The sequence below is a fragment of the Camelus dromedarius genome, chromosome 16 (assembly GCF_036321535.1).
Source record: "Camelus dromedarius isolate mCamDro1 chromosome 16, mCamDro1.pat, whole genome shotgun sequence".
NCBI classification, from domain to species: domain Eukaryota; kingdom Metazoa; phylum Chordata; class Mammalia; order Artiodactyla; family Camelidae; genus Camelus; species Camelus dromedarius.
This window is the reverse complement of record NC_087451.1, coordinates 40,219,296-40,243,728: the sequence shown is the minus strand read 5'-3', so window position 1 is coordinate 40,243,728 and position 24,433 is coordinate 40,219,296. Positions and strand designations below refer to the sequence as shown.

Here is a 24,433-nt window from a genome sequence, read left to right as displayed (position 1 = left end):
CCAGCTTAGCTCCTTTCACTGATTCCACTATTGGCCTTTGCCTAAGGTCCTTTCCCCATATGAATGCTTGCCCTCCAAGGCCTGACTCAAAACTATGCAAAACTCCCAAGCCCACCAAGATGCTCAGTGAACAGTAGTCCCCTTCTCTCCCTTCTCTCCAAGAAGCCTCTTTCAATAAGCCTCACCCATCCCCATTTGCTTCTTTTAGTGTATTCATTTTCAGTCAGCACTCAGACACTTTTATCAGTGGTCACTGGCTAACAAGTGGTTTTAAATCTGTTCTCCTCCCAAGAAGTACCGGTATGCTAAGAGCTCTCTCAGGCGTCTAAAGAAAGCACCTCATTGTATATTTCCTGTACATCATGTATACTACTGCCCTACTTTCCCAGGACCAGGTCCTGGATGGGCTTGCCACTAGGAGCTCTGCATGGGCACTAGAGTTCAGCTGGAGGGCACTTGGTAAGGATGCGCAAGAGTGCAGCCCAACAGTCGGATCCAGAAAGAAACCTTCAGAGAAGACCACCTGAGGCCTCTAACAACCCCTTCTGCGCACACCACCCACCTCCGCCTTCCCCTGCCTGTAAGAGGCGGCCTGGCTACATCCGAACTGCCCTTTGTTTCTGGGAGAGTGTCCGAGAAAGGCTGAGGCCACTGGCCATTGGGACAGAGCAGAAGCTCCTCAGAGAAGCCCTGCCCCATTCCTGGCGCGGGACTCCAGCCCAGCTCCGCCCCCTAGGAGTCAAGGCCCCGCCCCTGCCCCGTTGAGTCCAGGAGAAGTTGCCCCCGCCCCGCGGACCCCGCCCTGCAGCCGCTGCGCGGCTTCTTTCAGCACCGCGGCGCGGACAGCTCCTGGGCGGCAGCCGAGAGGAGCAGGCGCGGCAAGCGGCTGGCCGGGGAGGGCTCGGGAGGGCAGCGGAGGGTAGACGCAGGCGTGCGGGCGGGGCACGGAGCCCCGCGGCCCTCCCCGGGGGCGGCGCCCACCCGGAGCCGGACGCGCTGAGCCCGAGGACAGGCGGAGGCGGAGGGAGCCGGGACGCTGGTGGCTCCGGGCAGAGGCCGCAGCTGAAAGATGCCGGTCCGCAGGGGCCATGTCGCGCCCCAAAACACTTACCTGGACACCATCATCCGCAAGTTCGAGGGCCAGAGTGAGTGTATGCGTTGGGTGGGGGCAGGATCTGGAGTCCTGGTTCCGTGACAGGAGTGACAAGACCTCTTTACTAACTTCGAATGGAGCAGGGTGGGGGATATCTGATGCTGAATACAAAATCTTTCCCTTTAATATCCCGGAACACCTTCTCCAGTGGGATCCACTTACCTCAAATGCCACCCTCTCTTCTGGGGCACGGTGGGCAGAGTGCAGCCCCCTCCTCCCCTGAGATGTTTTCTTGGCACCCACCTCCAAGCCCTGACCTTTCCTTCTATCACTGTCCCGCCACCCTCGGACAGCCCTCACCACCGCCATCACTTTCTTCAGAGATTTCCTTGCCTCTCTTCTTTTCACCTCCCCACTCTGGCCACTCTTGTCTTTTTGGAGCTCTCCCAGGCCTGGCCCCGATATGGTCACATCCCTGCTCCCTCTTCCTCATTGACCCCTTTCCCAGCCTCCAGGAAGCTTTGGGCCTCCCTCCCACTTCACTGACCCCATTACTGCCCTGGTCTTCCCACAATCCCCAGGCCTGACTCCCCCTCCCCCACTTCTCTGATCTCTGTTCTGCTTTCCCCTCCTGACCACCCTCTCTTTACTCTCAGGAGTTCGATGAACTTCCCGCATGACTCTGGCCACCTTGGTCTGCCCACTGTCCCCAGAGCTGACCTCCCCCCTCCTTCATTCTGGTTACTGCTCTGTCCCACCTTCTAGATTCCCCCTCACTGCTTCCAAGGGTCCCTCTGATCTTTCCCTCTCTGCTGCCCAATCCTGGTTGCCATGGGCTTCCCACCTCCCACCCCAGGTCGTAAGTTCCTGATTGCCAATGCTCAGATGGAGAACTGTGCCATCATTTACTGCAACGACGGCTTCTGTGAACTCTTCGGCTACTCCCGAGTGGAAGTGATGCAGAGACCATGCACTTGCGACTTCCTCACAGGCCCCAACACCCCACGCAGTGCCGTCTCCCGCCTGGCGCAGGCCCTGCTGGGGGCCGAGGAGTGCAAGGTGGACATCCTCTACTACCGCAAGGATGGTGAGGCACCCTCAGGCCACAGGTTCTGGAATGCAGGCTTGGCCCCTCCCTTGTCCAGACAGAGTGGCCATGGGAAGGGCACTGACCCAGGGAACCAAAGGGCCTGGACAAATGCTGTCTCCTCTCTGGGCCTCAGTTTCCTCATCCATAGGGGGAAGTGATGGACACTGGATGCAGTGTCTTCTGAGGTCCTTTTCAGAGGCCAGGGACCAGGCTGAACCACCAACTGGTCCTGGCCCCAGGCAGGGCCTCCCGCTCCACCATCCCTCCCCCGTATCCCTGGTCTCCTGGCTGTCCACTCTGTCACTGTCAGCCCCAGCTGTCAGGCAGCTGGGACGGAAATTAACCTTTCCTCATCTCCGTCTGCTCTGGGGATTAGGGGAGGAGTCACCCCCTCAAGGCCTTCGTGGCCAGGCAAGGCATGGGGGCTGCTGGCTTGAAAAGAGGGGTGGGCCTGGCTCACCCAGCACCAGCTCCTTGGGGAGATAGGGTCTGGAGTTTGCCCTGACTTGGAGGCTCACCCAGTTTGGGGTATTATTGCCAGCCCAAGCTTACTGCAAACAGAACAAAAGCATAGAGCAGGGGCTGAGGATAAAGAGTTCTGCAGCCCTTTAAGATCCTCCCTGCAGGACTTCAGAGTCTCCACTGGATCAGTGTGGGGAGGAAAGAGAAGGGTGGGGACTAAGATCCTGAAAGTCATTTTGAAATCACGTGGACCAATGCCCCCCACCCAAGCCTGGTTCAGCATCAGAATTACCTGAAGTTTGTTTTCTAAAACACACCCTCTGTAAAGAGAAGCTGACTCAGAGGTGTGAAGTGAGGCCCAAGCAGGTGTACTTGGACAAATCTCCCTGGCAGTTTGGATGTTCTGCCAAGTTCAGGAACCACTGGCTTAGATAAATCCCTTCATTTCATGGACGAGGAAACCAAGGCCCAAGAAAAAGAAGGTACTTGGCCAAGATCCTGTTGCTTGGGTCCAACCTGGGACTGGACCCCAAGTCCTTGGATTCTCCCCTCAGCGATATCTGGTCTGAATAATCGCAAGAGAGAATAAAGGATTCCAATAGCCTCTGTGCTTGGAAGCACGACTTTTAAGGAGGGAAGCCCCAGAAGAGAGCCCTCGTTAGGGAAGAATGCATAAGGGCCACCTGAGTGCAGGTAAAGGGCAGGCACCTTTGGACTGGGGCTGAGGGTACTGAGAGCCCAAGTTCCAGGGCCCTGGTATGTATGTGGAGCCTGAGTGTAAGTGTGAACCTGAGCGTGTGTTTTTAAGAGCTTCCGGGTGCTTCTTGGGCAGGTCCTGGCTGTCCCTCTGGTTGTCCCCTGCTGCTACCAACCCCCTGAATGCAGGCGTGGTAATTAGGGGACTAGGAAGAACCTGTCTTAGTTTGGCAGCATCCACAGAGTTAATGAAGTCAGAATACTTTTAAAAGCTGCAACCTCACCTCCTCACATCACTGCAGAGAAGAAGTGCCAGTCAAAGGAGTGAGAAGTGTACCAGGGGAACAGGATGGGACAGCAGGAAATGATGAGGGACAACACATCCTTTTCTGTCCCTCTCCTTGACCCCGGAGCTCTACCTAGGTCCCAGAGAGGTGAGGGGTGATCACAGACTCCCAGTGATGTCAGATCATGGTTCACAGTGTCCCCTCAGCATCCTGCACATGCCTGGGCAGGGGACAGAGGTCAAGGCAAGGCCTTGACCCTCTGAGATCAGGACTCAGGTTTTCAGAACCCTGCTGGCATCCTCTAGTAATCATAAGGGACCCTGGAGACCTAGTCTTGGAAATTGGCCTGGGTGAAAATGAAAAATTACCCATATACCTGGTGCCGTATAAATCCCAGTCTATACCCACCCCAACCCTAAGCCCTTCCCTGTCCTATAGCCCAAGACCTTGACCACCTGGACCTGCCTGAAATTGGCCTGAAACCCAGAAAAGGGAAACTCCTGGCCTACATTCCCCTAAAGGAAGGTTATGATGCTCAGATAACTTATGTTCACTTTATGGTCCACTCTGACCACATGAATTTTTTCTTCCATATTCACATACACCTTTTTTTTTTCTTTAATGGAAATACTGGGGATTGAACCCAGGACCTTGTGCATGTTAATCATGCGCTCTACCACTGAATTATCTCCACCCCCACACATACATCTTATAGTCCTGCTAAAGGGCATCCTAATGGTGATTTCTTCCCTCTTCTCCCCACTGTTCCACTGACTCCAGGGAGGTGGGAAGGGAAGGGGTCTTGAACAGAATTCTAGCTGATTTATAATCCTCTTTTCCTCTAAAGGGGTAATCCACTGACAGTTCTCCAAGTCCGAGTGGAGGGTCTGTATCCATATATCTCCAAATTGTGCAGCTGTGTGTAGTCGGGCTTAAAGAAGCCAGGGCACTTGACAAAAATTACCCCATGAGACAGAGCTCAGAGACCCCTGAGAATCTGGCTCATCCTCCATCTGCCTTCACTAGGAAAAGTAAGAACTAACAGCTAGGAGGAATGGGGGTGGCCACAAGACTAGTGCCAGTGAGAGTCTGGAGGGAGGGATGGAGAGCACTCAGATCCGCCCCCCAAGCCCTGTCCCCACTGGGGACCGGCCAGAGGGGCCCAGCCCTGCCTGCCTTTACTGGATCTTCTCTGATGACACCAAACCAGAGAGTCCCCTTATCTCCCAGCCAGACTAGAGGAAGCCTGGGGCTCCTCCAGTCCTCAGCTCCCAGTAAGGAGGACAGGGTAAGGGCTGTGGTCTGGGACCCCGGTGTTTCTGCACCAGTGAGTGCCCATGAATGCCAGAAACAGCCAGCAGGGAGGTGGTATGGAGCAGCCACCCTCTTAGTGGCAACTTTTTGTAGCATCAGCTCCTCCCTGAGGGCTCACCACCTGCTGGATGGGATGTGTAAAGGGATGGGGGCAACAGAAAACAAGGACGCTTGCAGGTGAGGGGTGAGGACTCTGAAACTGAAGGAAGGGGTCATCCAAGAGACAGAGAAGTGCAGTATCACAGGGGGCAGACAAGCCTGCTGTCCTTGGTCAGAGAGGTGGTCCCCGGAGAGGCCCCTAGAAGGGAGAACGAGGCATAGCCTGTGGCCCCTCTCCAGGGATGGAGCAAGGGCACAGGAACACTGCCACTCCTGGGCACACTCTAGGGTGACAGACTCACCCATTTCCGATCACCCAGACACAGTTACTTTTGAGCAAGGACAGCTTAGGGATCAGAAAGAGAAAGCTCTGAACTCATCCAAATCCTCATAGCCTCCTGTCTCTACCCACCCCTCAGGCAGCAGGCATGGAGATCAGGCACGGGGTGTCAGGTGTGGCTCTTCCAGCCCTCACTGCTCTGATGGGCTGGTCTTTGGTCTGTTCTCAGCCTCAGTTTTCCAAAGATAGCATCAGTGGGTATGCACTGGGCCTCGGCAGCCTCTAGCAGCATAGAGAGCCTGGAGGCCTTGCCCCTGTCCAGCTCTGTCCTCCCTCTCCCCCTCCCAGGCCAGATCTCTGCAGTACCAGAGAGAGTGAGGAGATAGTCTGGCCCTGGACACGGTGTCTCAAGCCCCTGGTCAAGGAGGCTTCCTGGGTAGGTCCCAGTGCCCAGGGATTGCCAGGCCCCAGGCTGACAAGAGAGACTGGCGCTGGCCTGGCGCTGGCCTGGGAGGCAGGCGTCTGGCACTGTGAGCCGGGGGTGGGTCACAGAGGCAAGTGGACGGCCTCTCCTCGGTGTGGATGTCTCCCCCGGGGCCCAGTGCAGCAGCTGGCAGATGGCTGCCTGGTGCCTGGGAGTCCGGGAATCTGATCCGGGAGATTCCTGCTCCCAGGGAGGAAAGTGGGAGGGAGGATGGGGACAGCTCAGCTGCACCCCAGCACTGATGGTGTGAGGAGGTGCCAAGGGACGTGAGCACAAAAGGGGGGGCCAGGGGATGAGTGAGTGTAGTGGACCCCAAAGTAGAAGTACTCCTGCCTGCCAACCTCCCACCCACTCACATTTACACACATTCTTTCATTCACTCAGTTAACAAGCTACACCTGGAACAGGTGCTGGGTGCTGGCAGTTGAGACAGACACAAACCCGCCTTCTGAAATCCATGTTTACCTGAGGCCCTGCCTCTTAGCATCCTGACCCTTGGGCCTGACACCGCCAACAGTTTGAATTGAGGGACATGGGATGACCAGGTACCAGGGAGGGGGTGCCCTGGGGCATCTACCTAGCCCACAGAGTGAAAGTTTTAGCTTGTTTTGTTCCACTCACCTATTGGGGGAGGCAAAGTGAGACCCTGGAGCCAAGGAAGAGGAAGAGTGGGACCAATGGCTGGGTCTGGGCTGCGCAAGAGGGTGGAGAGAGTGGCAGGAGGGGCCTGTCCTGTCCCTGCACTGCCATCTATCTCCTTCTCCCTCTCCAGACCCCACGCCACTGCCCTGCCTGCTCCCCACCCATCCCTGCACCTCTGCCTTGGGACAGTGGAACCCTTCCAGACCTTCACTCCAGTGTCCTCATCCCAGACAAGTCCCCTCCCCTCTCCAAAGTGTTGTGTACTGAGAGCCCAGGGATCCCCACTCCATGTCGCCACCCAGCCCCAGCATGTCAGTTTCTCAGAACCCCAGGCTCTGCAGAACAGGGGTCTACGTGTGCGCCGCAAGGACCCACTGGGTGCCATGACAGAGCTTGAGGCCTAATGTGCCAACTGGTTCAGTGCCCAGCACTTTGTGTGTTCTCAACAGTGAGTTCCTTCCAGCATCAGGGGAGCAGGACATCTTTGTAGGATGGGAATATGGGAGCTGAACCCAGGGCCAGGCAGAGCTACATGGGGGTAGACTGCCCGACCTCACCTCCCCACTTAATCCACCCCATCTGCTCGGCTTTAATTACAGCAGAAGCAAACCTCAAGGTTAAGCCCTGAGCTGAGGGCCAAGTGTGGACTTGGGCCCGATGCTACATTATCTCCTAATGAGAAGCTTAGCAGCTCTCTCCACCTGTACCCTGTGGGTGGGGCACCTGCTGGGCAGCATCAGCAACCCTCTGCCCAATAGCTCTGGTCACCCTGCAGGACTCCTCACCCACCACAGCTGCCCTTAACTTGACCTTAGCCCAGCCCCTTCCCTGGCTCCCCCTGGCCAGGTTTCTGTAGGAGAGGACCCTCCAGTGACAACCCCCTGCCCATGCTGTTTGCAGCTTCCAGCTTCCGCTGCCTGGTAGATGTGGTGCCTGTGAAGAATGAAGATGGGGCTGTCATCATGTTCATCCTCAACTTTGAGGACCTGGCCCAGCTCCTGGCCAAGAGAGGGAGCCGCAGCCTGACCCAGCGCCTGCTGTCCCAGAGCTTTCTGGGCTCTGGTGAGGCGGGGAGCAGGTTGGGGGGGAGCGGGGCAGGAGCGGGCACCAGGTGGATCAGCGAGTCCCCTGGCCCTGGCTGCTCTGACCCTGCCCTGGTTTCAGAGGGCTCTCATGGCAGGCCAGGTGCACAGGGGCCTGGCACGGGCAGGGTCAAGTACAGAACCATCAGCCAGATCCCACAGTTCACACTCAACTTCGTGGAGTTCAACCTGGAGAAGCACCGCTCAGGCTCCACTACAGAGATTGAGATCATCGCACCCCACAAGGTGGTGGAGCGGACCCAGAACGTCACTGAGAAGGTCACCCAGGTGCGGCCCGTAGGGCAGGGTGGATGGGGCTGTGCTGGGCCTCAAGGGCCCCTTCTCAGGCCCTGGGCCAGGTCTCCTCTGGGGCCTGGGCTAGCAGAGGGAGCCAGCTTGTCCAGCCCCCTAGCGTCTGGTCTGAGCTCCAGGCTTCCTGTCCTGCTTGAGTCTGATTCTTTCGCCTTAAAGGCCTCCCCTGGGGCCACCACGCTGATGCCCAGCTCCTGCAACCAGAGGAGGATGGGGTCAGCAGAGCCTGTGAATAGTGCCACATCCTAGGCCTGGAGAAGCCTAGGAGGGAGGAAAACACAGGTCACCATGAGGGCTCACCCAAGGCTCTGCCAGTCCCAGAGAAGAAGCAGAGAGGGGAGGTGTCAGGGCCATACTGAGAAGGATGGGGGGGGCCCTAAGTCCTCCTCCTGCCCCTTGCTTTGGAGGGGACAGGCAGCCCCCACAACAGGACCCTCCTGCAATCCCAGTGGAGGGGCAGCAGCCTCTGGCATCTTCAGGCCCCTTTGCATGGCTCCTTAGGGATCAGGCCCAGAATGCCTCCCTCCCCTCCTTGGCCAGCCCAAGGCAAACCTCCTTGGATCCACTGTTTCAGCCAAGCCCACTGTCCCTTCTCACAGGGCCTGATGCCCCAGTCTCCACCTGACCACTCCAGAGGGAAATGCAAAGAGCCCTGCCCGAGGTTCGGGTGACCAGGGTCCTGCTCGCTATGTGACCTTGGGCAAGGGACCTTATCCTCTTTCTGGGCCCCAAGGCTTTCATCTGGAGGAGAGAGTTGGGCCTTATGGCCACTGGGGACACATTTAACATTGAGTATGCTAGTCCCAGGAGGCATCGAGGGTGGCCTAGGCCAGGGCTGAGCAAGGAGGTACAGGGCAAGGTAGGGAGCCTGCTCCCAGCTTCCCCTGGGACTTTGCCTTCATGAGGGGATGGGGGCCACTCTTTTGCCTTCCTGCCCCCCTTGTCACCTGAAGCTCTCTCTGTGCTGGACCACACGAGTGGGAACTCCTTGTAACCCACCTCCTTACCCAGCACAAGAACTGTGGGGAAGAAAGGACCCCAGGCTGAAGGGTTGGACCCTCAGAGGTCAGGCAAGGTTGCCCAATGGCCTGACCTTGGGAAGCCCACCTAGCTGCACAGCCCAGAGCCCTCAGTTTGGTGGCAGGGGTGATGGGGGCTGTAAGACTAAAGAGTTGCATGTGGAGACTGGTAGACCTGGCTCGGGCCCCTGGCCACTGCCCTCATCCAACCTGCCTACTCCTGTCCTGTCCCCTGCCTTAGTCCCTCTGGGCTTTATTAACACACCCCATGCAGGCCCTAAGATGAGGAGGTGCCTGACAGAGCTCGGAGGAGGGGCCAGCATGGGCCCCGAGCAAGGAAGTCACACTGGCCTCAACCAGAACTCAAAGGACCTACAAGATTGTGATCCCACACCTGAGTTCCTACATCTTGGGGGCCCTGCAGCTCCAGGGACACCGGGAAGGGCTGGCTTTGCCAGGGAAGGGCCCTTGTGCTGGCCTTGGAGGTGGTGGAAGACTAGGGAGGTCTGTGGTGGGGGAAATGGCCCCCGGCCAGATGGCCTGAGGAAGCAGACACTCTCCTGTGACCCCACCTTCAGAGTTCCTGCTGCCTCCCTCTCGCTCCCCGTGCTCTGCTCTTTCATCCTGGCTGGTCTTGAGCAGCCAGGGGAGAGGATGGCTATGACAGCCCAAGCTTTCAGTGCTCATTTGGTCCCCTTTAGTTGAGCCCCCATGGGGACTAAGTGCTGGGAATAGAAGATGGGCATGCCAGACGAGGGACCTGCGGCCTATAGGCCAGTGGGGAATGACTGTGCTCAGGGGTGTTTATAAGGAGCAGGGTGAAGATTGGAAAAGGTGATCTGAGTCTGTGCAGGGTCAGAGGAAACTTCCTGGGGAGGCAAAATAGGAGGTGAGGACAGGGCTGAGCAGGAGGTCACCACAGGGTTAGGACATTACGGCCCTTCCTAGGAATTTGGATGGCAAATCGGGGACTCTGGTTGAAACCAGCCCTTGGGTGGATCTTCCGTATTGTGATCCCATCTGCTAATGGATCTGGTTTGCAAGGTTAGAACCTTACATTGCAGATTTTCTTAAACCAGGACCATCTGCTGGGCCCTCTCCAGTGGTGGTGGTGGGGTCCACGGGACACCCCTCAGGCCCCATCCTTGTGGGCGCAGTGTCTGCTATCAAGATGCACCCGCTCATTTCCTCACAAGAGCCCCATAGAGTTTGTTGTCCTTTGTCATCCCCTTCTGCCAATGAGGGAACTGAGGCTCAGAGAGGTTATAAAACTTGCCCCAAGACAGACATATAGCAGTGTCAGAACTGGAATCAACCTGGGAGGGCTGGCTTCAAAATGCATGCCCTTCCAGATGCCGCAACTGTGTCTTTCCTGTGTTGGGCACCTGGGCAGAGCCTAGGCATGCTGGGCTGGGCCCTACTGACCCTATGTTGGCCATAGTCTCAGAGGTGGGGGTCGGAGGGGCAGAGCAGAGGGGGTTCAGCTGAGTCTAATGATCAAAACCTCCTTGGACGTGTGCAAAGTAGTCAGAGCCTCTGGAGCTCAGGATCTGTCAAGGGCCCAGATAAGCTCCATACCCTGCAGTTAGATTGTTTCCCTAGAGGGCTCTGAGAGAAGGCCGTCCTTGGTCCAGGCTCCACAGGGCCCTCAGGCATGAAGAGGCTATTTTGGGAGTGACTTGTTTCCACCAGGAACCTGACAGCTGGGAACCTCCCAAACCCACCAGAGAGGATTGACCCCTCAACAACCACCCCCTCAGTCTACTTGAGCCCCACCCTCCTCTCTCCCCTCCCCGAGCCCTGTCTCCACCCTCTCCAGGCTGGCCTGTTTCTGAGGGAGTTTATGAGCTTCAAACCTGGGGTCACTATGGGACAGAGCTGCACCCCTCCTCTGGACCCTACTTCCTCTCTGCTTTTCTTCCCAGCACCCCATCCCCTTGTGAACTTGCCCCCTCATACATGCCACACACACCCCATCTTTGCCACATCCCCCTGCCCTGCACAGCCCTCCTCACCCACCACCACCCACATCTCCCTTCCTAGGGCTCACCCCTACATCTTCACCCCTCCCAGACTCATCTCACCAGTGGTGGCCACCCTGCTGACCACCCCGTGGTCCCCACCTCCAGGTCCTGTCCCTGGGTGCGGATGTGCTGCCAGAGTACAAGCTGCAGGCACCACGCATTCACCGTGGGACCCTCCTGCACTACAGCCCCTTCAAGGCCGTGTGGGACTGGCTCATCCTGCTGCTAGTCATCTACACAGCAGTCTTCACGCCCTACTCGGCCGCCTTCCTGCTCAGCGACCAGGACGAGTCTCAGCGCGGGGACTGCGGCTACACCTGCAGCCCGCTCACCGTGGTAGACCTCATCGTGGACATCATGTTCGTCGTTGACATTGTCATCAACTTCCGCACCACCTATGTCAACACCAATGACGAGGTGGTCAGCCACCCCCGCCGCATCGCCGTCCACTACTTCAAGGGCTGGTTCCTCATCGACATGGTGGCCGCCATCCCCTTCGACCTGCTCATCTTCCGCACTGGCTCTGATGAGGTAAGCAGACCCCGTTCAGTTTGGCTGCTGCAGCCGTCCCCTGTGACCCAGCCCTAGCACTGGGCACCTTTGCCAAAGCAGGTAGAGGCAGAAACCGAGCCTCAGACATCTGTCATCTCCCAGCCCTGGAGAAGGAGAAGCTGAGGCTATCCTCTAGCCCAAGGTGCCTTTTCTGTGCTCCAGAATTCTGCCCCTTCTGGGACGGCACTCCTGAAGTCCTAGCTCCTTGTGCTGACTTCTAAACCATACATACCCTGGAGTTAGAAAGGGAATCCATGGGCTGTCCTGAATCCCTTCCCAATTCCATCCCCCCATGCCCACTCCGCTTCCCACAGCTGATATGAGGGCATTTTCATGCTCTTCTTGTACCTTCTTGGGATCAGCTTTCCACTCAAATCAGCTCTGCCTCCTGTGTTCCAGTTACTCCCAATCACCCAGCCTGTCCAGCACGGGGTGATCATCGTGACTCCCTGCTCCCATGCCCACTCACTCCCGGAAAATCTGTCCCCAAGTCCTTTCCCCTCCTTTCCACCCCATTGTCCTTGCCTAGACACTGAGTGGCCTTCTTACCCACCTCTGCCCCAGCCGCACACCTGACAGCCTCACCCCCTGCACACAGAGACCAGAATGAGTTTCAGATCACTTATCTGACTCTTTCCCTTATCTGACCCAGTCTTTGGAACCCTCAATGGCTCCCTGGTGACTTGGAATAAAAGCCAAGTTCTCTGTGGACCCTGTGGCCTCAGTAGCAGCCTCTGTCCACCTTCCAGGCTCATTCCTCACTACTCACTACTCTGTGTTCCAGGCTTCAGCATCGCCCTAGGTTTCCCACGTGGACTGTGCCATTTCACACCTCCATGCCTTTGCTCATGCTGCTCCCTGTGCCTGCAATGCCCTTTCCCTCTCCCTCCCATCTGCCTAGAGACCCAGCCTTGTCTCTCAAGACTCAGGTCCTATGTCACCTTCTTTAGGAAGCCTCCCCTGCCCTGTTGCTGCAGACTTGACCTTCCCTTCCTCTGTGCTCCTCTTGGACTTCTGTCCTAGCAACCACAACACTATTTTGAGCTTGAGGCTGAGAGCTCCTTAAGGTCCTGCACTGTGCCCCACTGCCAAGAGCTTGGCACAAAGCAGGCTTTCCAAAAATGTTTGTTGAATGACTGGGTGACTATACTCACAAGTGAATAAATGTGGTCCTAAGCATAGCCTTTCAAGGTCTGACCCCCAGCCCCTTGGCCCCCTCCCTGCCCCTCCAGACCACAACCCTGATCGGGCTGCTGAAGACGGCACGGCTACTGCGGCTGGTGCGCGTGGCTCGGAAGCTGGACCGCTACTCTGAGTACGGGGCGGCTGTGCTCTTCCTGCTCATGTGCACCTTTGCACTCATTGCACACTGGCTGGCCTGCATCTGGTATGCCATTGGCAACGTGGAGCGGCCCTACCTGGAGCCCAAGATCGGCTGGCTGGACAGCCTAGGCGCTCAGCTCGGCAAGCGCTACAATGGCAGCGACCCAGCCTCAGGCCCCTCGGTGCAGGACAAGTATGTCACGGCCCTCTACTTCACCTTCAGCAGCCTTACCAGCGTGGGCTTCGGCAACGTCTCACCCAACACCAACTCTGAAAAGGTCTTCTCCATCTGCGTCATGCTCATCGGCTGTGAGTGCCACTTCATGTCCGTTGAATTCCATTTTCATTTTGTAGTGAGATCTACCAACACAGTAACAATGTGTGTGATAGGCGGATCCTAAGTTTGCAGCACAATGAAATTTTGCATATGTGTGCATCAACTGTTCACAGAATTTAACCCTCGCTATATGTCAGGGACCAGGACCATCTACTTTATTTGCAGGACCCAATGCAAAATGAAAATGTGGAGCCCTTTGTTAAAAAATTATTAAGAATTTCAAGATGGTAATGGCAGAGCATTAAACCAAGCCCGGGTCCTTGTTAGCATAGGTCCACGCCCACAAAGCTAGCCCCGCCAGGCACTTTTCTAAGTACTTTTCAGAGGCTCAATTTTTGTTCCCATCTCTACCCCATGAGGGCCATAGTATGAGTCATTCACAGACTGAGAAACTAAAGGTTCTAACTTGCCAGGAGTTACACAGAGACCCAGTTGCAGCCCCAGGAGCTGATTCCCAGGACTGTGTGATCTCGGGCCCTGCACTGTGCTTCCTCCCAAGACACCTCGTCTAAGAACACAGAGGCAGTGTGGAATTTTACACGTAGATTAAGTTGTCATGTTCAGAGTATTTACAGATGTGAAAGCTCAGAAAAACAAAAACAAGGGGGGAAAATGGGTGAAAACAGGAGATTAAGAGTTTTCCCTTTATTATATTTTTACAACTTGACAAAGAAAATAAATCTGAACTAAAAAAATTCATCGCCCTAGTTCTTTCTTCTCAGGAGTTTGGCCTCTGGGCCCAGGAGGATGCTGAGTGGCAGAGGGCAGAGGGAGGAGGGTAGGAAGCCTTGGGGTCTTTGTCTCCCATGTGCCCTGGCTCTGTCCTGGACATTTCCGACTTTGCCCAGGACAGAGGGATCCTTAACTGGGGGATCCCAGGGAGAGGGAGGCCTGGAGCAGGCCCCGGGGCGATGTGGGCTGGTGGGGATGCTCAGGAGCTCACCTCCCATACCCTGCTCCCTGCCGCCTGCCCAGCCCTCATGTACGCCAGCATCTTTGGCAACGTGTCCGCCATCATCCAGCGCCTATACTCGGGCACAGCGCGCTACCACACGCAGATGCTGCGAGTCAAGGAATTCATCCGCTTCCATCAGATCCCCAACCCTCTGCGGCAGCGCCTCGAAGAATACTTCCAACATGCCTGGTCCTACACCAACGGCATCGACATGAACGCGGTGAGCCCCTGCCGCCCTTCCCTGGGGTCGTGTGAGCGACCACCTCAAGTCCCAGCTCGGGCTTACACCCAGGGGAGCCCCAGGTCCCGAGGGCGCAGGGCGTCCCCAGAGCCCTCCCCACCCACTCCCCCAGCGCCACCCCAGGCTGCGCCCAACTGGACGCGACCACCCGCCTCGCAGGTGCTGAAGGGCTTCCCCGAGTGCCTGCAGGCCGACATCTGCCTGCACCTGCACCGCGCGCTGCTGCAGCACTGCCCGGCCTTCCATGGCGCCAGCAAAGGCTGCCTGCGCGCGCTCGCAGTCAAATTCAAGACGACACACGCGCCGCCGGGGGACACGCTCGTGCACCTCGGCGACGTGCTCTCCACGCTCTACTTCATCTCCCGCGGCTCCATCGAGATCCTGCGTGATGACGTGGTCGTAGCCATTCTAGGTGGGTCGGGGGCAGAGGGCCAGGCCAGGGTTGGGGGTGCGGTGGACTGGAGATGTCCTGCCTGGACCAGTCCATTCCTAACGATGATGGTGGCACCTTTCACTGCCATGTGCTGACCCTGTGCCACAGAGAACTGTAGACCCAACTCATTGAATCCTTAAACCAAACCCCTGCCAAAGGCCCCATTCTCCTGATGGGGAAGTTGAGGCTCAGAGAGGTCATGTGGGTAAGTGGACAAGCAGGGCTTCCAGGGCTATGTGTCTGACTCAGAAGTCCAGTTAAGCTCCTACCTTCTCCCACCCTTGGGAAACTCAGGGTGAGAAAACAAGATTTATTTGTTTGTTTGTTTGTTGGGGGGGGCAGGGTGTCCCGAGTCTCATTCAGCACAGCTGCAGGGACAGCTGGACACTTTGGAGGAAGGAATACGAACACTGGGCAGGGGACAGATTTGGGGCACAGACCACCTCTGCCACTTACCTTAGGCAGGTCATTTACCTTGGGCAGGTCGTTTCACCTGTCTGAGATGATTCTCGTCTTCTTTGCCTTCCCCCTGACTTCAGCCACTCCAAGTCCCAGACCGCAGCCTCACCCTCCTTTGGTCTCCATGGCCGGGCTTTCCTCCCACCTCTCTGCCCAGTCATCTCCTTCTGGTCTCCCCTCAGCTGGGCTTCACCATGTGTGGAGCTCACTCTTTTCTCCCACAACACCCTCACCTGGGCCAGCTCCTTGCTCCAGTGATCTCAGTCTCACCTATGCCACAAGGTCTCCTGGCCCCAATCTCTCCTTAGACTGGAATATTCCATTTGTTCTTGGGCATGGTCACCCTTATAGTCCATAGGCAGACCAAACAACATATCTCATTCTAAAATCATCATCTTCCCTCAAAAGCAGCTCCATTGGCATCCTCATCATTGTGAACCTTCCACTGTCTGGGCCAGAGACTTGAGAGTCAACCAAGGAAGCACCCTTCTCCTTTCCTGCCCCACCCTCACTATCCAGGCAGCCACAGAGCCCTGTCTGTTCCCCTCATTAATATCTCGTCTCCTTGTTGCTGCCTGGGTCCAGACCTCATTGTGTCCTTCCTGGCAGGTGTCAGGAGCTCCTTTCCCGTGACCCTGAATCTGGTCTACTCTCATACTCCATCTTCCACCTTCTGCCAGTGACCTGAAACTCACATCTGTGCATATTCCTCTTCAGTTCAAAATCCTTCCGTGGTTCCCCATGACCCATGAGACAAACGTAAACCCCTGCACCTGGCATGCACAGCCCTCCGCATTCTGGCCACCCTAAGTCCTGCCACCCTCCCCCGGTACTTCACACTCCAGCCATACAAACTACTTAGTTCTCTAAACCTACTTATCTGTCACACATCTGTGCCTTTGCACATGCTGCCACTCTGCTCAGATCCCCTACCTTGTACCCCTGCCTGACAGACCCCAGTCATCCTTTAAGGCTGAGCTCAAGCATGGGCTCCTCAATGAGCCCTTCCCTCACTCCTAGCCAAGCTTAGAAGTGCCATCCACGTGGGAGAGATGATAATTATTATTAATAATTAAGAAGCCAGTCCAATTTAAGTTTCAGTTAGAGACATGAGCTCCTCTCGTTTTGTCCTGAGTGGAAATGGACATTAATTAGGTCATAATCCTTTATCTAGTGGAAAACCATCGCTTTATAATGTTGCCCAGATTTCCAGCTTCTAGGTTTCACATGTGACCCTAGAGAGTCCCTTCTGTCTCTAAGCCTCAGTCCCCTCCTCTGTAAACGACCTTTCATCCTGTTGTCCTGGGGCACATGCCTCCACCCATCACTGTGCAAACAATTAGTGCCCCCTGTGCAGTAACAGCAGGCTAGGGGGCTGGGCTTTCCTGTTGGGAGTGGGCTGCAAGCAATCTTAGTCCCTGGCACCCCGGCCCTGGGCTCTCTGCCCTCAGCCCTAACTGTGCAGCACTGACCACACGCTGCTCTGTCCACCCAGATTGCCTTTCTCCTGGGGGCCCAGTCCTCCTAGATTCTCACAACCCAGCCCCCACTTCACTTTCTCTGTAAGCCCCTCTCCTCCCTGCTCCCAAGCACCCTGGGTGAAATGAGCCCCCTCCCTCGTCCATAGCTCCATTGCTCTTGGCTCTCCCCTGTTCTAAGGCCCTAGAGAGCATTCTGTAATCTGTCCCTTGGGGATTTGGGGGGCTCCTTGTGAGTGGGACAGCATCTATTTATGTTTACATCCAGTGGCTAGCACCAGGAGGACCCAATACCCTCACCCCACACCCCCATATCCAGCCCCTGTCCACCTGTGACATCCATCCCTCCCAGTGCCTTGCATGCACCTGTCTGGTGCCTCTTGCAATTCAAGGCACTTCCTCAAGCCTCATGTCTGCTCCTCTGGACAGCCCAATGGGGTAGACAAGGCAGATATGGTTACACTCATTTTAAAGATAAGGCCACCAGGGTCCAGAGAGAAGTAACTTCCCCATGCTTCCTCTGCTAGGGCCATGTTGGTCCCTTAGCCCCACGATCGGAGTGGGAACACAAAGAGAGAGAAGCCTCAGGCCCTCCTCCTGACCCTGGGTTCCCTTTACTCCCACAGCACCGCAGCAGGTTAAGGAAAGAGGAAGACATGGCGCAAGAAGCCTTAGTGTCCCTACTGCCCACTCTCCCTGGGGATAGGGGTGGTATGGGCAGTTCCAAAGCAAGTGGAACTAGGAGGGGGGATTCTGACAGAAGGTGGTCCTGAAGGGCTTGGAGATAGCAAGGGGCCCCGCCTGCTGGGGAGGGAGGGGTCTCTGCAGAGCTCTGAGGACAAGGAAAGGGCACTCTCCCCACCCTCAGTCAGCAGCCCAGCCTGGTTTCCAGCACGTGATCCTGAGCCCCAGGCGCAGCCTAGCAGGGTCCCTGAAGTGTGAGGGGAGGTCAGGAGGTCCTCAGGGGGGCTCCTCAGAAGAGAGCTTGGAGCCAGGCACTAGAGAGACCCCCACCCCTCTGGCTGGCAGGAAAGAATGACATCTTTGGGGAGCCTGTTAGCCTCCATGCCCGGCCGGGCAAGTCCAGTGCAGATGTACGGGCCCTGACCTACTGTGACCTGCACAAGATCCAGCGGGCAGACCTGCTGGAGGTGCTGGACATGTACCCCGCCTTCGCAGACAGCTTCTGGAGTAAGCTGGAAGTCACCTTCAACCTGCGGGATGTGAGTCTGGGCTGAGTGGGCCAGGGGAAGGGATGGCCCTCAGCCAGCTGGTAATGGGAGATGAACAGGCCACCTGCTGAAAGCTTGGCCTGCCTGGCCCAAGGGGCCTCATCTGACCACTTCCCTTTATTTCAACCCCCTCCTGCATCCTTTGCTATCATTTCTTCTGTGCCTACCATGGCCAGCACGTTGCTAAGTCTGATGGCAGCTGCCCGTTACTGTGCACCTGCTACCGTGGCAGGGGCTGGGCTACTTTTACATGATCTCATTTAGTCTTCTCCTTGCAAATGGTGCTATCCATTTTCCATATGAGGTAACTGAGGGTTACAGAGGACAAATGACCAAAGCCACGTGGCATACAGTAAACCATATAGTCCTAGGCAGAGCCAAAATGGGACTCTGGTTTGCGCAACTCCATGGCCCAGGCTTTCCCCACCACATCCTATAAGCTGCAAGGGGGTGGGGGTGGGGTCTGCCATCCCTGTCCCAGGGCTGTAAACAGTGAGAGCGCAGTCTCCCCTCTCAAGCTTATCACTCAATGGAGAGGTTATAACAACTCAGGGGAGGAAAGTGCTGCGTAGTTAAACAACTAAGGACGTCTCAAGGGTGTGCGGGAGACCAAACCTCCTTGGAGCTCAGGGTTGCCAAGGAGCGGGTGGCCAGCCCTGAGTGGAAGTGCCCAGAGGGGCTGTATGGAGGAGGGGGTCTGGAACCAGCCAGTGGGATGGAGGGGACAGGCAGGGGCAACAGTGGTTGAGGCCCTGACACTGACCCCTCCCCCCCACCAGCCTCAGGAGGAGAGGTTCTGCTGGCCCAGTCCACGCCCAGCTTCTGGAGGCAGTGCTAAGGCAGGTCTACATGCTACGGACAGCCCTCCCCACCCTGTGCCCTCTGCTGTCCTCCCCCTCCCCGGTGTCTCCCCTTCCCACCTGCCCTGCCTAGGAGACATCTTGTAAGGACCATGCCTTGGGGGACCAGCAGCTAGCAGCCACCAGGTGGCCGAAGTGCTCAGCGGCTGGACACCAGGACAAGAAGGATGTGGCCTCCAAGGCCCCTGCAGCCCCTGGGTGCCCCTAGGTCTTACGGTGCCAGGAGGGTGGGCTGTCAAGGGCACTGCTGAGGGCACCCCCTGAATGGGTTGGGACTTCCAGATCCCGTCTCCTCAGAGGAAATTCCCCCATCAGCCCACGCTGAGGGCAGGGGCACCAGGGGCACTCGGGAAAGCGAGGAGAACAGCGCTTCCACCTCCCCCTACTCCAACCCTGCTGCTCAGCGCAGCCTCTCCCAAGACTCTGTGGGGGGCTGCACATCTCCAAGCTCCTGTTCATCTCCTGCCCACGTGTACAGGAGAAAAGCTGCCTGGAGCGTGATGGGGGAGACCAGCCACCTGTCACCACTTTCTTGCCTAGTTGCCACAGGGCCACGGAGGGAGAGGGGCAGGGGAGGGCAAAGAGGCCTTGTCCCAGCTTTGGTCCCTGTTACTTGATGCTCTTGTTCCCCACAAGGCAGGTGGGGGTCTCCAGTCATCACCCCAGCAGGCTCCAGGCAGCCAGGACCACCAAGGCTTCTTCCTTGGTGACAACCAGTCAGGTGAGCAAAGCCAGCCCCAATGAGTGTCTGCCCCTGCCCTGCCTCCCACCCCTTCTCAGGTCTTCCCCATCCTGCCTCCCCTGGGAGAGGCATCAGCAGTCCCTCAGTGAGTAGAGAGGGGCTCCCTCCCTAGGCTCAGGGCTAGAAGCCCTTGTACCCTTCCTCCCCCTGTGTCTTCAGAGCCTGAGTGAGGGCTGCCCCCAGGGGTGGATACCGGCCAGCCCTCTGGGGCTCCACATCAAAGCACCAAGGGATCCGCTGGGCAGCAGCTCCCTGGACAGTGAGGCCAGGGCTGGACGTCCCCACCCAGCCAACCCCCCCAAGCTGGGGCCCCAGCCCCCCTCCCAGGGCTACAGCTTTCTGGGTCCTGGAAGCCAGACCTCTATGGGGGCAAGACCTCGTACTCCTGGGCACCCAGGTAAGGAGCTCCACTCCCCCTACCCTGTGTTCCCGTGGCAGGTAGGGGGAGTGCCCTGGGCTCTGCTCCAGAAGGTCAGGCCTGTGGAACCAGCTGGTCCGAAGCTCAAGCTTCCCTATTCCCACTGCAGGTGCCACCCCTTCCCTAAGCATCTCGGATGCATCTGGCCTCTGGCCTGAGTTGCTGCCTCAAGTGCCCCCAAGGCCAAATCACAGCCCTTCAAACCATCACAGCCCTTCAAACCCTCAGGGAGACCCAGACTGCTGGCCTCGGGAGCTAGGCTCCAGGCTAGAGCAGCTCCAGGCCCAAATGAACAGGTGAGTGACCTGCAGGCGAGGGATGTGGGCAGCTATAGAAGGCAGGCCCAGTGGCAGGCTAGGCATGGGTGCCCCCTCCTGGTGCCTCAGGGACATAGCTGGGTGCCCCATGGGTTTTAGAACAGCCAGTCCTATTTAGCTGCAGACTTCCCCATCCCTGTCACTAAGCACAGTTCCTTGGATAGCTTGTCCCAGCAAACCCTGGAATGTGCTACGGAAGCCTTCTGGGGGGAGGGACATAACCGCTTGCAGAAAAAAATTCCAAGGACCCTGGGAAAGGGGCATGGCCTGTGGGTGGCAGGGCAGTGGTGGCAGAGTGAGGGCTTAGGGGCAGTACAGTACTGGGTTCAAATTCTGGCTCTGCAACTTACCAGCAAGATTGTGGTCAAGTCACTTAACCACTCTGATCCTCAGTTTGCCCTTTTTGAAACGGGGATAACTAGAATACCCACGTCAAAGCTTCATTATGAGGACTAAATGATGTGTGCATGGTGCCTGGTCACTGTTATTATTGGAGTCAGGGATGTGCTAGGGGGAATGTGGGCAGGGGGTGTGAATTGCAGCAGGGAAATAGCTTCATCCAGCAGAACTGCCCTCAGGACCTAAATTGCTCCTGCCAACCCCAGCCCTGATCTGACCCTGACTGTGGGGTTCTGTCTGGCAGGCTGGAGTCCCGAATGTCCTCTGACCTCAGCCGCATCCTGCAGCTCCTTCAGCAGCCCCTGCCCCAGGACCACACTGGCTACTTTCTGGGAGCACCTGCCTCCAACAACCTGGCCTTGTTTCCTGCGACCTCAGCTCCTCAGAGTACAGGAACTAGACTGCCCCAGGGCAATCTGCCCCCTGCACAGGTAAGCAGATGAGGGCATCCCCAGGGGCTTGTCTGGAGGCAGCTGTGTGCCTGCCCCCACCCCTAACTTGATCTCAGTGGGCATCAAACACAGGGCCTCTGTGGCCTAAGAGCAGCTGTGACTTCTGCTGTCCTCCTTTATGGTCTGAGTCATGACAGGCAGCCTGAGCAGAGCCCAGATCGTGACCATGGACTTCACATCTTGGGCAAGGGCAGCAGGACAGAGCTCCTGCCAGTTCTCATCCCTAAAGTCAGGGTGGCAGGGGCTGGGGGGGAAGTGCCCCACACTGTGTGTCTCCCTCTTTCTTGACCCTCCCAGACCCCAAACTACAGTGATTTGGATGAATGTAGGCTGAAGCGCAGGAACTCCTCCTCCAGGATGCCCCACCCAGCCCTGGAAATGGACAAAACTCTGACACTATCCTTGGAACAGGAGCAGCCTGAGGGGCTCCTGTCACCCCTGGCCTCACCTCTGTCTCCCCTGGAGGTACAGGGACTTGTCTGTGGTCCCCGCTTTCCTTCCCTCCCTGAACACCTCAGCTCTGTCCCCAAACAGCTGGAGTTCCAGAGACACGGCTCAGATCCTGGATTTATGGGGAGTTAGAGTCACTGAACCCCAAGATAAAAGACACCATGAAGGAACTGAAGGTGGGTGAGATGACAGTTAAGGATTTGGGGGAGGCAGACAGCCTCTAAAATAGCCCTCTGAAAACCATTCACCTAGAATAGCTACAGACTGCCAATCCAGTTGATCCAAGATGGCATGAGTGAAGAGGCTCAGGATTTTCCCAGCCTCCTCCAGGGCTCTGTTCAGACAGCAGGCCTGGCAGAGGGTGAGTGGGCCTCAGGTGTGGAGCTAATTTATGGGACAGATGGGTCAGTGAAGATAAGAGACATTTCTGATCTATGTCAGAGCCTTGCTCTGGGCTGGGCACATTCACCTCTCAGCTTAGAACTACCCACCACCACATAGCTCAGCCCCTACAGGCGGTCAAGACCTCCTGCTGAGAGCCTGTGAACCAGCTGGAGATGAAAGTGTCCTCTGTGTGGACACATCAGGGCACAGAGCTCCAGCCCCCAGCCACTATGCCCCTGATGGTTCTGTGATGACCAATGGGACCCTAGTGGGCAGTGGAGTGTCTCACAGCTAATAAAGCCTGCACATTTCATGTTGGGCTCGGTGTGTAACTTACCTGAGGGTCATCAGGTCCTTGCAGGAGCTGTGTGTTGGGGACCTGAAGGTGGCTCCACTGGGTCCAGGAGCAGGGGACTCTTAGCTAGGCTGGGGTGAAAGGAAGCAGAGAGGCCCTGACTTGGTGGCCATAGGGAATCATGACAACAGCCAGTACTTCCAGAGTGCTCACCCTGTATTGGGGGGCACCGTGCTGACTGCTCTGAAGATATTAGTTCATTAACTCTTTACAACAACCCTGTGGGGTCTGTATTATTATCCCCCTTTTAGAGATGTGGGATCAGAAGCACAGAGAGAGAGACCAAGAAGTTTACCCAGGCAAGAGGGGTACTTCTGGGGGTGCTGGTACTGTTCTATTTCCTGATCTAAGGGCGATTACATGAGTGTGCTTCAGGTTGTAAAAATATGTGCACTTCTATGCGTAAATTATACTTCAGTTAAAAAAAAGAACATTCCCCAAAAATATAGGAAAAGGAGGATATAATTTCAACCCAGATGATCTGGTTTGAGAACATATGCAGGTAATTACTCCACTGAAATGGGTTGTTGTCCAAAAAGTCACTGGTCCTCAGTCCTTTTTTTCAGTACTCCCTAAAAGAAGTTTGAAAATGTATTTCCCCCCTCACACATTTTTAAGTTGACATCTGAAATATTTCATTGGTAAGTTTAAATAGTTGCAAAGGACATAATTTCCAGTGTATTGTAAATATTGACATTTTATAAACTGTTTCTTTTATACTGATTTGTTTCTATCCAAATAGCAGTGATTCAGAAGCCAACATCTTTCATTTTAAAAACAGGATAACAGGCTCTTCTTTAACATCATTCCTTTTTCTCTGCTCATAATTCCACTCTATTCCATCCATCCACAGTTTACCCAACATGTAATTTATTTCCATGCCGGAAAGCCTATCACTAATAATCTTATTATATCTGTTTGAAACACACACACATACATAAATTGAAATGTTTATATCAATTTTTCTAACCTTACTAAGGCTTTTAAGGGTTACACTTATTAGTACTGAGTTGTTCAAAACAACATAAATATCTCTATTCAAATATTTATAGAAACTAAAATTTATTGGAAATGCATCTCTTCAAAGAGGGTATTTTCCTCTCAATGAATTCATGTGTGTGGATGAAAAGCATTTTTTTATTAGAGTAAGATAAGGTTCAGCAACAATTTTGTACTTTTTCTTTCCTTTTTTAAAAAACGTAAACACAGAAAACTGGTTAACATATGAAAGTGGATGGGACTCTAAGGGGTTTGCTAGAGGTAACAGTGTCACTCAATTCATGAATTCTTTGAGTTGTCTGTTAACAATCACATTGATCAAAACTATATCTAATAATATCCTCTAACAATACAATCCTCCTTTAGTTTTGTTGAAATCAAATTAGTGGAAACCATTTAAATTATGAAGACATGTTACTCAGATTTGGACCCTTCTCCGTTTCAAACTGGAGACATAGGTGTATTTAGGGCTAGATTAGCATTTGCCTTGGGACCCTCGATGGGGGAAAGGACAGAATGGGAAACGACAAAAACTGAGAGCCACGCTAGTCGGGTTGCTGCCTGCTTAAGACCAACCATAGAATTCCGAGCATTTCCAGAACCGCCAGGTAAGCGGAGCAAAGCCGGACTGAAGCTGGCCTGGCTCTGAGTACACTGGCGGGTCCGTCTGCAAACAGCCTGTCCGCGGCCTACCCCTTAGCTAGGAGAAAATTATTCCCATTAAAGATTGGGTGGCAGAGCGGGGAATTAAGGTAGTTCCCGTTTGGGGCGGACCAGGCAGCCAGGCGGCGGAGCTCAGTGCCGCGAAATGCAGGAAGCCCTCCCTTACGGCAGAATTTTCGTTTTTACTCGACAGCGTGGAGAAGCCGCTCGGAACAGCAGCTGCAGTGGGGAAGTCAGAGCAGGTCACACAAGAGGTTCCACTCCCAGAGACTTGGCCTAGAACTTGGAGGCCTGCACCACCCGCACGCTGGCTTCTATGCCACCCACTCCCCCATTCACCCGCACTGCGCCGTTATCTCTCTGACTGACATCCGTGTCAGCCAATGACCTTTGGCTCTGTGAAAGGGCCTGCCCCTCTGGAATTAGGCGGGGCAAGTAGTGGAATGACAAACATTTAATCCAATAGTGAGGATGTTTCAGAAGCTGCCGGCACAATAGCC

General features: G+C 55.7%; 1 protein-coding gene across 1 annotated transcript; it reads left to right on the top strand.

Moving 5' to 3' along the window:
* The first annotated feature begins 1,000 nt into the window (after positions 1 to 1,000).
* Positions 1,001 to 22,217, top strand: KCNH6 (potassium voltage-gated channel subfamily H member 6). The gene is made up of 14 exons (XM_031468854.2): positions 1,001 to 1,145; positions 1,950 to 2,180; positions 7,348 to 7,509; positions 7,612 to 7,817; positions 10,990 to 11,415; positions 12,669 to 13,068; positions 14,072 to 14,271; positions 14,452 to 14,704; positions 17,692 to 17,885; positions 18,674 to 18,737; positions 19,395 to 19,475; positions 20,024 to 20,210; positions 20,875 to 21,061; positions 21,380 to 22,217. The coding sequence occupies exons 1-14, from the start codon at positions 1,070 to 1,072 to the stop codon at positions 21,662 to 21,664; spliced, it is 2,952 nt and encodes a 983-aa protein (XP_031324714.2). The 5' UTR covers positions 1,001 to 1,069; the 3' UTR covers positions 21,665 to 22,217.
* The last annotated feature ends 2,216 nt before the right edge of the window (positions 22,218 to 24,433 follow it).